This window comes from Aythya fuligula, chromosome 2 (genome assembly GCF_009819795.1).
Source record: "Aythya fuligula isolate bAytFul2 chromosome 2, bAytFul2.pri, whole genome shotgun sequence".
Classification (NCBI taxonomy): Eukaryota; Metazoa; Chordata; class Aves; order Anseriformes; family Anatidae; genus Aythya; species Aythya fuligula.
Window position 1 is genome coordinate 106460771 of NC_045560.1, and position 13526 is coordinate 106474296.

Genomic DNA, 13526 nt, shown 5'->3' on the forward strand with positions numbered 1-13526 from the left:
AAAGACCTCCACGTATTTCTTAGCAAGGCTGCTAAATTACTTTCATTAAGATTTTTTTTTTCAATTAATCTCCTCTTTCATGGGGAAACACTGCTGTTACAAACAAAAAGAACACAGATCTCCATAGCACCAGTGGATTAGCCTTTTTGCCATGAGGAACCGCCTCTAAATCAAAGGATTTGTGCAAACAAACAAAAGAAAAACCTATAAAGTGTCTGTTTAACATTACACACTTTAAAACATTGCAGGTCTGAAATCATAACAAAGCAGCTGTGAGGAAAATTAGCTCTAGGGTAGCGATGCCAGCAAGAAAGAGAAACGATAAACAGAAAGAAGGAATACAAGGGGTCAACTTACCTGGAAGTCTGTGATTAACTCCTTGCCCAGGTTACCAATGGGAGAGTCTCGCGACATGGACGTCATTGTGGATAGAAAACTGGAAGACTCGGTGAGGTGGGGAAGAGGAGACAGGTCCTCCATCTGCTCCTTAAGGCCCTCCCCAATGTGATCAACCTTCTCCAGGAAGGTCTGTAGCTCTTTCCGGAAAGCTTTCATCCTGGAGTTAATGGTGTCCAGAAGCTCTGGTTCATGTTTATCTTCCCCCCTTCCCTCATCACTTTTGAAGTCCTGCTCAGTGGACGGGCTGCTGGTTATATGCACCTTTGCGTCATAAATCAAGCTGTCCGTATCAGTGATAAGGCGGTCTACGGTCCTTTCAAGCCGCTCAGCCTCGCGTTTGATGTTAATTAAAGACTCAGTGTCCTCTTTCACTCGCATGAGCTCAGTGGAGCACAGGTCGCTGACTTCCGACGGCTTCCCACTCCCAAAACCCGACGTCTTCTCATAAACATCCTCGGAGTCACTCTCGCCGCCGATCGGCCCCTCTCTCTTTGGTTGGGGTGGCCGACCTTCTTCGCTGTCGCTCTCCTTCTTCCCAGCATCGCTGTCGGCATCGCTGTCTCTGGGGCTGGAAGTGCGCAGGCCCAGGTGGGAGGCCAGGTCGTACCGCTGCACATTGGACATCAGGACCCTGTTCTCGTACTGCAGCTTCATCACCTTCCCACTCAGCTCGTTGATCTGCAGCCTGGCTGATTTCAGCTCCTCTTGCAGCGGCCCGCCGCACTTGGAGGCTGCATCCTCCAGCCAGCCCGGCTCCTGGCCAGGCTCGAACTTGAATTTGCTCAGCTCATTCGTTAGCTGCTTGTTGTGATCCTCTATTTCAGAGATGGACCGCCTCAGCAGCTCTGCTTCCTCTTCCACAAACTGCAGGTGCCGGCGCAGCTCTGTGGCCGACTCCACAGAGTCACCGTAGGGCGAGGTAGGAATGCTTGAAATGTGGTCCCGGCTGAGACACTCTTTCTCGTACTGGCACCTCATATCCTCCATCTCAGCTTTAATCCCCCTGTTCTCCACCTCCAGTTCCACTATTTTCCTGCCCAGTATGTTGGCCTCCTCCTCCACCAGCTTCAGCCGAAGCTTCAGCTCGGCCTCCCTGGTGCTGGGAGGTCCCCCGGCCTCCCCTGTAGGCAGGGGACTGTCCACATCTCCGTAGATGGACTTGTATTTCTGGAGCTCCTGCTCCAGCTCATCCTTTTCCTTCCCCAGCTTGGCCATCTTCTTCCGCATCAGCGCTGCCTCCTCTTTGGCGAACTGAAGCTGGCACTTCAAATCAGCGCTGTCCTCCTGCCAAGAACAAGCCCCCCCCACACACACAATGTTAGAAAAGCCCAAGAAGTTGCTTGCTTCCCCAAATCTTCACCTCCCCACTCCCCTGAGCCATGTCTGTTAGGTAGGCAAACAACACAGACAGAGCTGCACAAACCACACGGTTGGCGCATTTCATGGCTCGGTCCAGGTTAAGTTGGCAAAGCAGCTTGACCCAAGTTACAAAGAGAAAAAAAATCACTGTGCCAGTCCAAGTGTTCAGTGATGCAGCAGTGCCAGGGCAAGGGTGCTCAGTGTTTATTTTTTCTCAGATATTGAATAAATTTTGTGGAAAATGAGAATGACTATATTGAAAAGGGGCCATGATTTGTTGGCGCTTTCTGTTCCATTTATCTTTCATGATACATTTGCTCATTATTAGCATCATGAAACAAAGACTGCTCAAACAAATTTCCTTGTCATAATCCCGCATCTTGGGCTTCTTCAGCTACAGAGCACAAAAGAGTGCACTAAGCTTCACAGCTGCCCTGCACGGTGAAGAAATATATGCTCTGTACTTTAACTACTGGATCTCACAACATTGTGAAATAGCTGGAGTACCTAATTCCCTTTCAGAATAGACAGCACTACTGTTGTCATTGGTGTTGTTATTATTAGGATGGAACAGAACGTGATCACTCTTTCTGGTATGGACAACTGTTCACAAGGGAGATTGGTGATAACATGAGAAAAAAGAATGAAAAAATCATTAAACCATGGTTACATCCAAATCCATCCCATGTGAAAACCTGCATTTTTTTTTTTTCCTGGAAGCACCAGGGTATTAAATGGGAGTTTAATTATTATTCTTTTTTTCTGGACTTGGGCATTTTAAAGTCCTGCATCTCACTCAGATGAAAACTCCAGTGTGCATTGTGCTGAAATAAGAGATGAGGTTAAGTAAATTCTAAGCTGGTGAACAATTTCTTTGCATGAATCACTTTCATGAATTGTCATGGAGATACAGGCACTTGGCCTCATAAGAGACACATTTATCAGCATTAGCAGCATAATGGAAGGCAGGCTTTGAAAGATGATCTCTTGAGACAGCAGATTTCATCGTTGTTGTTAGGCCATGTGGACATATGTGCAATTGTCTATGGAAACTTCATTTCAGTCTCCATAGCACTGTTGTCTTTCACAAGCACCATTTTGTTACAATTCCTATTAATGGCAACCGAATCCAGAAGAAAACATGACTGATGTTAATTGTTCACCGAGATCAGCCTATTAAAAAAATAATAAATTACAAAACTAATTATGGCTCAGCAAGCTGAGGAAATGATTTAATTTCTGAAGTACACATCCTTGCACATTGGTAATGGTGCCTTTTATGTTACTTGGATTAATTTCTCCTCATCCTATTTAAATATATACTAATTACAAATTATGTCTTCATTTCGACTGTTAATACAAAAACAGAGAAGTAATTGATTGCATGTTTCTGAATTCAGTCAGCTTTCCTACTGATTTTGCTTGGTGCAGGATGCGACTTTTAAATCTTAAATAGCAAAAAAAGTTATCCTACATTGTATTAACAAGACATGACTAAAAGACAGCCAAAGTTTCCATTAATAGTCTGTTTTCAGTGATAACCAAGAGTCTAAAGAAAACTGCAACCAGTTGACTGACTGAAACTCTGGTCACTGTGTTTCTGGCACCTGTAACGTGAGTCTTCTACGAATGCAGACAAGGTGCATATAACTGACTACAAGCAGAGCCTCCAGGAGACGGGCTTTTTTTTTCTTTCCGTCTTCTCACATACACACCTCCTTTCCACGCTGTTACAAAATACATGTGCAAATTGCTTTTCTCTTTATAGATCTACATTGCAAATTAAGTATCACATTAAAACCTTGCAAAACTCAATGCAGCTTGTTCTGGAGTCACTCTGAATGTTGGTTGCTCTGATGTTAGATTAAAACATCATCTTTGGTCAGGGCTGAACAATATGTTACCTTTGTGTTTCCTGTCATCACAAATCAGCTCCTGCTGTAGGCCTCGCTTTTAGGGAAATACAGAGACTACAAGGAAAGTAACACCCAGACCAGCGCTGCAAATCAGCACTCACAGGTGGGGTGCTCACTTCAGTTTCTTTATTTATCTGTTAAAAGCTTGGAAATAATCACATCTGACATTTTCCTTGTTATGTCTTTCTGATCCAGTGTCCTTCTCCATGCTTGCTGTCTAACATTGGCTGCAAGAGCCTGACAATCAGTGCCACCACCTGCAGGCAGCTGCACTGATGCCCTTGATGATGACCAGCCTGCCTGCACACCTTGCCCATGGCTGTGAGCAGTAGGGGCAGCTTCTCCCAGGAGCTTCTCCTGGCTGTATTTCAATCAATACAAATAGCAGTCACTGCCTCATACTTTGTCTCACAGAGACAATGCACTGTGCATTTTGAAGCTTTTGAGGAAAAGGGAAGGGTTTCAGTGGGTTTGGGGTCAGGCCCCAATGTTTTTTCTCTGCATCACTGCACAACTCAAACTTATATTATTAGATTATATGGAGTTAGCATGTTATTACAGCAGGACAAAAACAGTTAACTATTCTTATAATAGCAGTTCCTTATTGCTAGGTTTTGTCTATGTTAAAAAAAAAAAAAAAGTATCGCATTTGTAAGTTTTGTCTTTTGCAAGAGCTGAAACAAAGAAGATTTTTTTTTTCATTAAACAAACACAAGCCTTATACAAAACAACAGAGCAGATGAATGTTTATCTCGCCTACTAAATATGGATCCCATCTGGAAAGGTGAGAAAGCTCTAGATCTTCCCTGCTTCTCTGCCAGGAAACATGACTACTGAAAATCCCATTCCCCAGACAGGTTTTTTCCAAAGGAAAAGAATGGTCAGGAGAGATTTATCAGCAAGATCTAAGCATGCCAGAAGGGTAGGACCCCAACCTTCATGCATCTGTCCCTCTGAAACTTTGTGTACAGAAATATCAATCATTTCTTGATCAGTTGAAACCAAGTGGAAACAGCAAAAGGGCAAGACCCACTTAAGCAAGTAGAGTTTTAAATATAAGGCTAACTAAGGTGAGGCCAAATCACAGAATTAGGAATAGTTTGTTACAAGTTGTCACAAATGAAATGAAAGCCAAAAATAAAATTAAAAAGTTAAAAAAAAAAAAAAAAAAAAAAAAAAAGGAGAACACAGTCTTTACATCATTCTGTAGAAACAAGAGGCTCAAATCCCAAGGGCTGAAAGCTGGGCTATGGCACAGCCTGGCTGTATTTCTGTATTTCACATCCAGCATGTGGACACTTTCCTAAAAGGTGTATGTAGGGCAGACTGTCTTGAAAGAAAAGAAGGAAAAGTGCAAAAATATTCAGTTGTTAATGGTGTTAGTCACTGACTTAAAGGATCATTAAGGATAAATGGGAAATTAATGGTTACTGGTAGTGCATATTTGGATGCTATAGCACCACAACTGTGTATAGCACTACAGAGGGATGTTAATGGGAAAAAAAAAATACAGAAAGAAAAAACCCAGATTCCTCCCTAAAGAGTCTGCAGTCTAATTTAGGCAAATGTAGAGTGTTGAGATAAACAAATGAAACTTAAATGAAAGAAATGAACTTAAATTCATTATGCAATGTAAATGATGCAATGAGAATGAGGAGCTGATCAAAAACTCCCAAATGTGATATTTCTTTTCTGGCAAGAAGACACAAAGATAGGTAGAGACCACCACCATCTCCTCTACCACCACCGTCTCACGGGACTGCCAGGCAGAAGATGGGTAAGCGTGCTGGGGTTGTGAGTCTGACGACAGGGCAGTACGACCAGCACCCAAGCACCAGGTGAGCACCAGCACTCACTCCTACCTTGCGCTGGAGAACCACTTTTCTCTGTGTTTTGCCTGGTGCCTGGTACTTCCCAAGAAGCTCCACTTTGCAATTCTGCTGAATAAAAACTTTTTTCTTCAGTACTGCTAGAGGCGGGTAAGCATGACTAACAACTCTGCTTTTACATGACTTCAAGACAATCAGTTTCACAGGAATTTACGCTGTGCCCTGCAGTGGATGTGACATTCCCACTAATTTTCATGATGAGCTCCCAGTACATAAAAACACCGGTCTTGCTGTATGTTATACATATCTGTAAGTATGCAGATGCACAGATTTAAAGAATCTAAGTCTGCGGCTGCTTTTCAGTCGAAAAACTTGTAATGGGGATTAAAAAGAAAGACAAAAAGGTTCTTCCTGTTGGCTTGAGTAAGTCAAGCCTTCATTTCAAAAGCTGTTTAGCGTTTGGCCTAAGATGTCTCAGTTTAGGTATTTGAACCTCTTTTAGGTGTTTAGGGTGGCTGCTCCTGAAAAGCAGCACTTCAAACCTCCCTGGCTGTGTCTGTACTTACCCCTCTGAGCCCTGCCCCAGGACCCAGAGCTGTTGAACCAGGGTCAGGCACTTGGTATGGTGTGCTCTGGTCTCAACCAAAATGTGACTCTGAGTGGATACCTGGGTTTGGAGACTGCTCTGTCTAATGCCCCATAGCTGGGAGGTGGCTAGGACATGTCAGTATACCAGATTGTTTCTCCATCCTTCCTACCCTAAAGAATTGCTGAATAAAACTGAACAGCCACTTTTGAACATAAATCCTTTGCTTTCATGATGTATAAACACATGTGGGTATGGTGTAAAGGTTTTTATTTTTCCTGGGTGGTTTCCGGGATCACTTCCTCATGTTGCGAGTGGTACAGAGGTGATCCAGGGTTACCCCATTAATTTTATGAAGTCCTTTGTAAGGCTTTTCAAGGCAAAGTAGAGCTGCTCCTGTGCTCTGGGGTTCCAGTGTCTGGATTTGGGTGGAAAAATACAAGCACATGAATCCATTCTCTCTGCACTTCTCTGTATTTCCAGGAATGAGGAAGGGAAGGACAGTGCCTCCTACAAAGCCCAATGGACCCGACCATGCATTCATGTATCTTGACTTGTAATTTCCATGTATTTCATAGGTATATCTTTCATATGTATATTTCATATGTATATCTTACATACTTATAGGAAAACAAACTTTCTGACCTCAGTGGTGACTTAAATAATTACTTATAACAGGCGATGCAGGAAGAAAGCCTCATGCCCCATTTTAAGGTCTGATTCAGTACTTGTCCTCGCTCCACAGGGATGCTCGCTCTGTTGTGCCCCAGGAATGGAGGCAGCAGCCCCCAGTCTGGCCACCCCCAGCCCTTCAGCCGCCCATGGAGCCCATTTCAAGTGCAGCATGTTCTAATTTATTACAGCTATTATTACAAATCAATGGGATTTTAAGACTCCATCGACTCTGAGAAAAGCCATACGTCTCGGTTGCATGCACCGAGCCTGCCAAAGGGGCAGCAGGGGAAGCTCAACCTTTCTGTAGCGAAGATAATGATGCCACTCTTGGCTCCTTTCACAGGGAGATGAAACACTATCCCCATCTCCCTGTCTATAAACAGTAACCGTGTGGGTACTGGGAAAGGCTTCAACTCCTACCGTCAGCACAGGGAGCAGAGGAAGCGGTGCAGAGCACTTTCCTGAGGGGGACCAGCCCAGGAGACTTCAATAAAACCAGTGTCCAAAGGCAGACAAAGGGTCTGGCTCGGGCTCTGCCCTTTATCTGAGCAGGGAGAAGCACAGTGTCACAAGTGGCTCCCCTGATGTGACACCGTGCTGGCTGCTTCACCGCTCGTTAGTGCAACAACTTGGGCACCACGTATAAATTTAGCCAGTCCCTAAGCTGTGATCCAATTACTTTGTGAGGCAAGGTGATTTTCTCTTCTTGTACGAAACCGTCAGCCTTGCTCTGCTGATAACGTGCACAACGAACCCGAGACGCTGCGTGGTTTGGAGACTGTGCTTGCGTCCTAAATTGCTTCTACATTATCTCTGGGAGGTCTCAGTAGATTAAGGCCTAATTGCACTCTAGTTAATGTGCCCGATGGCCCCGTCAACACCCGCAGAATGAAATTTTGAGTTCCGTCATGCGATTTTGCTACAAATTGCACGTTCTTGAAAAACGTACCTGGGTGAGTGTTTTTTTTTCTTTGTGCATTTCTCTGCTGCCTCTTCTCTTCAGGGAACTCTGAAACAGAAGTGTTGCTGGGTTATTGATAAGCTAAGCACAAAGCCTGCAAGTTTGGCAGAGCTCACAGCCATAAAACTAATTGAGGAGAAAGTGGGGATATACTCTGGAGCAACGAGGGATTTAATTTTTGTTATTAATCGCTGAGAAAACAAGATGATCAGGACCTTGTCAGTGTGCACACTATTTCCCACACACAAAACAGAAAGGAATAAAATCAGTCAAAAGTTCACAGAGGCAAACAAAAACAAAACCCACAACTTTTCTTCTCCTCTGGACCACCACAATTTTTGGCAAAACTTTCAGTATGGGGCAATGATTTATGTTTGATTAGTCCAGGGCAGAAGTCCAAGAATGTTACTTACAGTGGATGTGAAAGACATTGTGGAAACCTTGGAGGAAAGCAGCACAAAAAAATGGAAGGTCACGCACATTAAAGCTGTGTGGCATAACATCATTGGTTAGCCCTTGCTAGCAAACACACAAAGAGCCCAGATAAACACCAATAAAATAAAATAAATAATAATAAAAAAAAAATCTCTCTGTGTGTTTTGGAATTTACTACATACGTTTGATTTGATTGGCATTGCAAATCTTCACAGCACTTTATAAGCAGTTTTTTTAACACAATTTTACATTTAAGATGTGGAAATGATGTCATCACCCCTGCTCGGTTTTCTGAAACCTCCCACCACCAAATGGAAACGCACAGCTTTCCTCAGGAGGGGCAGTGGAGCACAGCCACCTTACTGGTATTTGCACTCATTCTCTCAAGCTTGTGTTTCAGGACCAAGCTCAAACCAGTGTGACCTGGATTTATTTAGAAACGGCAAAAATTTGACTTGCGTAGGTTGAAGTATCTAAGTATCACAGGAGAACAGCAGATGTTAGGCAAAAAAGCAAGAAGCTGGAAACTATGGAGTCATCTGAATTCAAAGCTGGCTGCACTGCTTTGTTGGCATCCAGAGCTTCAGCTTCCCTTGAACCTGCCCCATACACACAGGAGAAGGAAATATTGGGTACTTCAACTAGCAGTGCCTCCCCTTTTGTCAGCTCTAGGTCCCTTTTGCAGTGGTTTAGGCCACTGCTTCTAATATGGCCCTCAGTGGCTTGTAACACTTTTGGGCACAGAAATTAGTCGGCATGCTTACCCCTCCAACAAGCAGCACAGCAGGCTTCAGCACAACCCAAGAGAAAACAGGAATTTTCTCCATCAAGAAAGGCAAAGGAAGTCTGAAGGATGATAATCCCTAATGATCGACCTGACACTGTGGCATCTTTCATTGATTACTTCTATTTATATTTGTTCTATGAGGGACGGTTGCCAGCTGAGGTGAACCCTAAGCTGTTGCAGGTTCATGGTGTGAGCTCAGGGACATGGACACACACCATGCAAATCTAAGCAAAAGCTTTCCATGCCTCTGTGGTTCCTGACTGTTAAGCTATGCAGCTACTACGAATTATAATTATGCCATGCTAAGACAAATCTCCTCTTCTGGTCTTTGTTATACACTGTTAAGTAGTTAAAACCCATTCATGTGCAGCACCATATGCCCAAAACATACTACAGTTTGTTTTTGCTAATCTGCTCTCTACTCTAATCTCATGAATTCCTATAACTAATGAAGCTGAGTAAGAGATTTTTTTTTTTTTTTCTGGATACTGAAACAGTTTAATGAAAAAAAAAAAAAGATTTTAAACACTGCAAACATCATATGAAAACCTGTTACACAATCTTAGCCAGGATAAACAGTAATTGTTTCCCCTTTTTCTATTTTCAGTGTGGCATTATTCTGGAAACAGAGATGCAACTGCAAGCAGCCACCAGCCATGGTACCTGCCCTGGTACACAAGACAAGTCAATACAGCTGAAAAGCTGCAGGTACAGCTCTACACTCACATCCATTGCTCTTCTGTGTGACTTCAAGCAAGAGTAGCACAAATAAGAGGATGTCTTCCAGTTGTTGCGTTCACTTAGCAAGCCCTTGGTGTCACAGATGAGCCTACCAGTTTCTGCAGAGGCCTCCACACACTGCTGCAGCATAGGAGTAGCAATCATGTTAGAGATGCAAAACCTTCTGTCAAATCCTAAAAACTTCTTGCTTTTACTAAGACAAAAAGCTACAGTTGGAAACATCCAGCCTGAGAAGCCAGGAGGATGGTGGGTTGTGGTGTGGGATGGACAGTAATGCAACCTTTGCTCAGTTACAAGGAATAATACTTGGAAAGTAAGAGAAATAGAAATAAAATATAAGTAGGAAAGATGCATCACATGATGAGAAACAGGCAGGTAGTGATCTGGCTTTGGGAGCTATAAACTCTGCTTCTTGCTGAAAAAATGGATTTCACAGATCCAGAGTACCAAGTGTTTAACGTAATGCCACAGTCAGGGCCATACTTTGCACGTTTTCACACCAACCTGCTTGGATTTGCATAACAGCCTTCTGATCAGTGCTGGGCTGGGAGATGGGTCTGTATTTCCATAATGCAAGGACTCAACTTTAGGCTAGGTGCGAGAGAAAGAATGCAATATCTACCTCTGGGAGCTATCAGAGGATGATAGGGAGAAACATCCGCTGGCCAGTGCAGGACTGGAAGCAGGGGGATGAGCACAAGGGGCTAACCAACCAAAAATCCCTAGCCCCTGTACAAGAGCAATGAAAGATCTCCAATGTACCTCTGTGGGACTAGGCTGCACGTGCATGGGAAACGCTAACCAATATAGATCATATTTCTGTAGGACTAAGGGCAGAGGGTGCCACTGCAAAAAGAAATAGGTGGAACACACCACAGGCCTAAGTGATTTAAAAATAAAAGTGGTACAATAGAGGAGCATTTCTCTTTGATGCGCAGGAAATTGGTATCAGAAGCTGATATGAATTAATGCTGCAAGGAACATTTCTGTGCTACCTTTTATAATCAAGAGACCAACCAGAGTTGGCCATCTATTAAAAAGTCTCTCCATGATGGTTAAACAAGGTTTCGTTAGTCTTTTGGTTAATATTAGTGTCTCAGAAAAGAGGTTACTCAATGAATACTAACAAATTGCCTGGTATTTTAAAAGTTAAACTTCCCCAAAAGATCACTGGATGTAGTGAGTACAGTATTATCAGCAGGAAGAGACACAATTATTTCCACTTTCCCAGAAGCCTGGCAAGGACAGGAAGAGACTATTTTCATCTTTCAGTGAACTCTAGTTTTAGCAAATCCGAGAGGAGTGCAGCAAACTCAGCAACGAGAACAAGGAGAGAGTGAGACAACACGTGGGGAACAGCAAGGGGTAGGCAGTGCACTGGAATTAGAGGCTGAGTAAGACATTGAAATAAAGTTTGAGTTGAGAGGAATCACAAATGTAAACACAAGATATGCCCCAAGTCTCAACACTGAGGTAAGCGCTAGGAAGGTTGGGAATAGAGCTGTGGACAGGAGGCAGGAGACAAATACTTGGGAAAAAAAAAAAAAAAAGGGAATTCAGAGCCTGTTGGAGCAACCACCCTGTCATTTTATTCACTGCTACCAAGAGGAGCGAGTCATTTTGGGTGTAATTTGGCATCTGCAGGCAGGTGTGGGCTTGCTATCGTATGTGCATCAAACTGAGCCTGCAAAATCAAGTAGTCAGCCATTGAAGTGAGGATGTCTGCAATGTAAAAACACAGAGGCTGGCTTGGAAAGTCTGGCCCGAAGGCCACTTCTGTCACTGTGATGTGTGAAGAATTATGCACAAGCATTACTGTGGCTTATGAATTGTATAAATAATGTTCTCTCCCTGCGCAATGATGGCTTGCTACCGATCGCTTTGAAATGGATTATCACAAATTTCATTTGCATTCATTAGAAAATACTGCCTGTGAGAGATCTGACAGCACTTCTAAAAAAATATGTACGAGTGACCAAACCCACTGGCTCTAAATATACCAGTAGCTTACCTGGGCTGCTTTCAGATTACTGGTTTATCTGTAAGGTAAAAGCTTAAGAGTTGCACGTTGGCACTCCCCAGTGAGAGCTAACTTCTTGCTAGGTGTTGAGCCCCCACAGGTCCAGCATTCAGCAAAACATCCAGCAAGATGTAATCTCTGCCCCATAGCATGTGGATGACTGTAAAGCCCGGCAATCTACCGACCCCTTCACAACAGTTACATCCTGCTAAGCAGCAGTGATTTAGATGAAGGCAACTCTGCTTGGCATGAATGTGAATCAGAAGGAAGGGCCCACTCACAACATACCGTCAGAGGGGGGACTTGTCCCCGTGTAATGTAAAGCAGCACTCGTTAACTGCAGCACTAATTGCTGCTCAGGAGTGACTCATGCTGATGTTTTCTGGGCACCGTGCTGGACCACAGGGGGAGGTTATGGCAGAGGGTGACAAAGCCAAGGGATACTGCTCTCAAACCACTAATGAGTGAACTCTTTAAAAATGCTCCACTGTGCATCTTCTTTCCAGTCCTGTTACTCATCTATTTGAAAAGGAAGCATTTCCCACTTCTGCAGCAACACACTTCTTTGTAATGGTAGGGTAGGGTGGCTTCCACTTCATCTTAAAGCCTGAACTACCTCAAAATACCAGGTGTACAACTGAAATTTTGTTTAGCTGCCATCCCACACCTCCATACTACACAGGGCACTCGGTGACAGCATGGCAGCAGGTTTTCCATGTGGGCTGTCATACGTACCTATGGGATGGAACTGGAAAATACAATGAAACCCTAATCACTTTTCAATTGCTGTAGGTCCTTGAAAAGAATATCTCACCGAGCCCTGATAACACTGGGTTTGACGCAAGTGATCTGTATCTGCATTCATCCCCATGTGTGTTTCATTTACTGGAAATCTCCAAATGCGGTGATACTCATCATTCACATGACCTAGCGAAGCAAGCCATGTCTGAAATATCATAAGCATTACGGTTCAGAATAAAAGCCATCCCTTGAGTAAAAAAGCAGCAAAGCAGAGCAGCTTTCAGCACCAGCTTAAATTTCCCTAACCATTCTTTACCCTATTGTGCTAAGTTTATGAATGGGGGCTTTGGAGGAGTCTCTTTCTTTTGCCTCTTATGACCAGCGCATGGCATCGGTTGTCTCTCACAGCTTCCCAGTGCCTCTTGCATGTGGACTGATCCCCTGGTGATACCAGCTGGAGGGGTGTTTGCAAATAATTCGGTGTGGCAGATCTGGGAGGTGCTGTGCAAGGGAAGCCTGGAGGCCAGGCTGCCGAGAGGGCAGTGTGTGGGATGGGAAAGACAGCCAGGCTGCCTCAAAACAGGCTGCTTCCCTTAGTATTTGCTCCGCTGAGGCTGACAAAGGGTCCTGAATTTAATGTAATCATCTATAATAATATGATAATTGTTATAGTAATAACAGGTAAGCAGTTATAGCACAGTGATGTAATAGATGTTATTAATACAATAACTGAAATCCTAAAACAGACAGCTGAGATCCCAAACACTGACTGGTGTCATTGTCTTGTGCACTACTGCTATTTTTAATAACTTCTTAAATTCATTAAAATGTATTTTAAAAGTCCCCGTGTGCGAGTCCTACTTTGTTGAGACATAAAATACCCAAATTACATCACACCTATCACAATACGTAAGGGGGATTTTAACATGCTGAGACCAGACCAGCGTCAGCTGAGCCGCAGTCGCTGAGCATCACCCTGCCCCTGGCCCTGCACACAGGACAGGAGCCACGTCAGCTTGCACCCTTTTGGAAAGAGCTCATTCAGGAGCAGGGGCATAATCCCAGAGGTATGTGCTG

General features: G+C 43.8%; 1 protein-coding gene across 1 annotated transcript in view; it reads right to left on the reverse strand.

The window, feature by feature from the left end:
- Positions 1 to 13526, reverse strand: part of MTCL1 (microtubule crosslinking factor 1) — a 103277-nt gene that overhangs the window by 44276 nt on the left and 45475 nt on the right. Inside the window, exons 5-6 of the mRNA XM_032181120.1 lie at positions 5537 to 5686; positions 358 to 1683 (exon numbers count right to left, since the gene is read on the reverse strand). Of these exons, the coding sequence (XP_032037011.1) occupies positions 358 to 1683; positions 5537 to 5686 (1476 nt within the window). The remainder of the gene's footprint in view (positions 1 to 357; positions 1684 to 5536; positions 5687 to 13526) is intronic.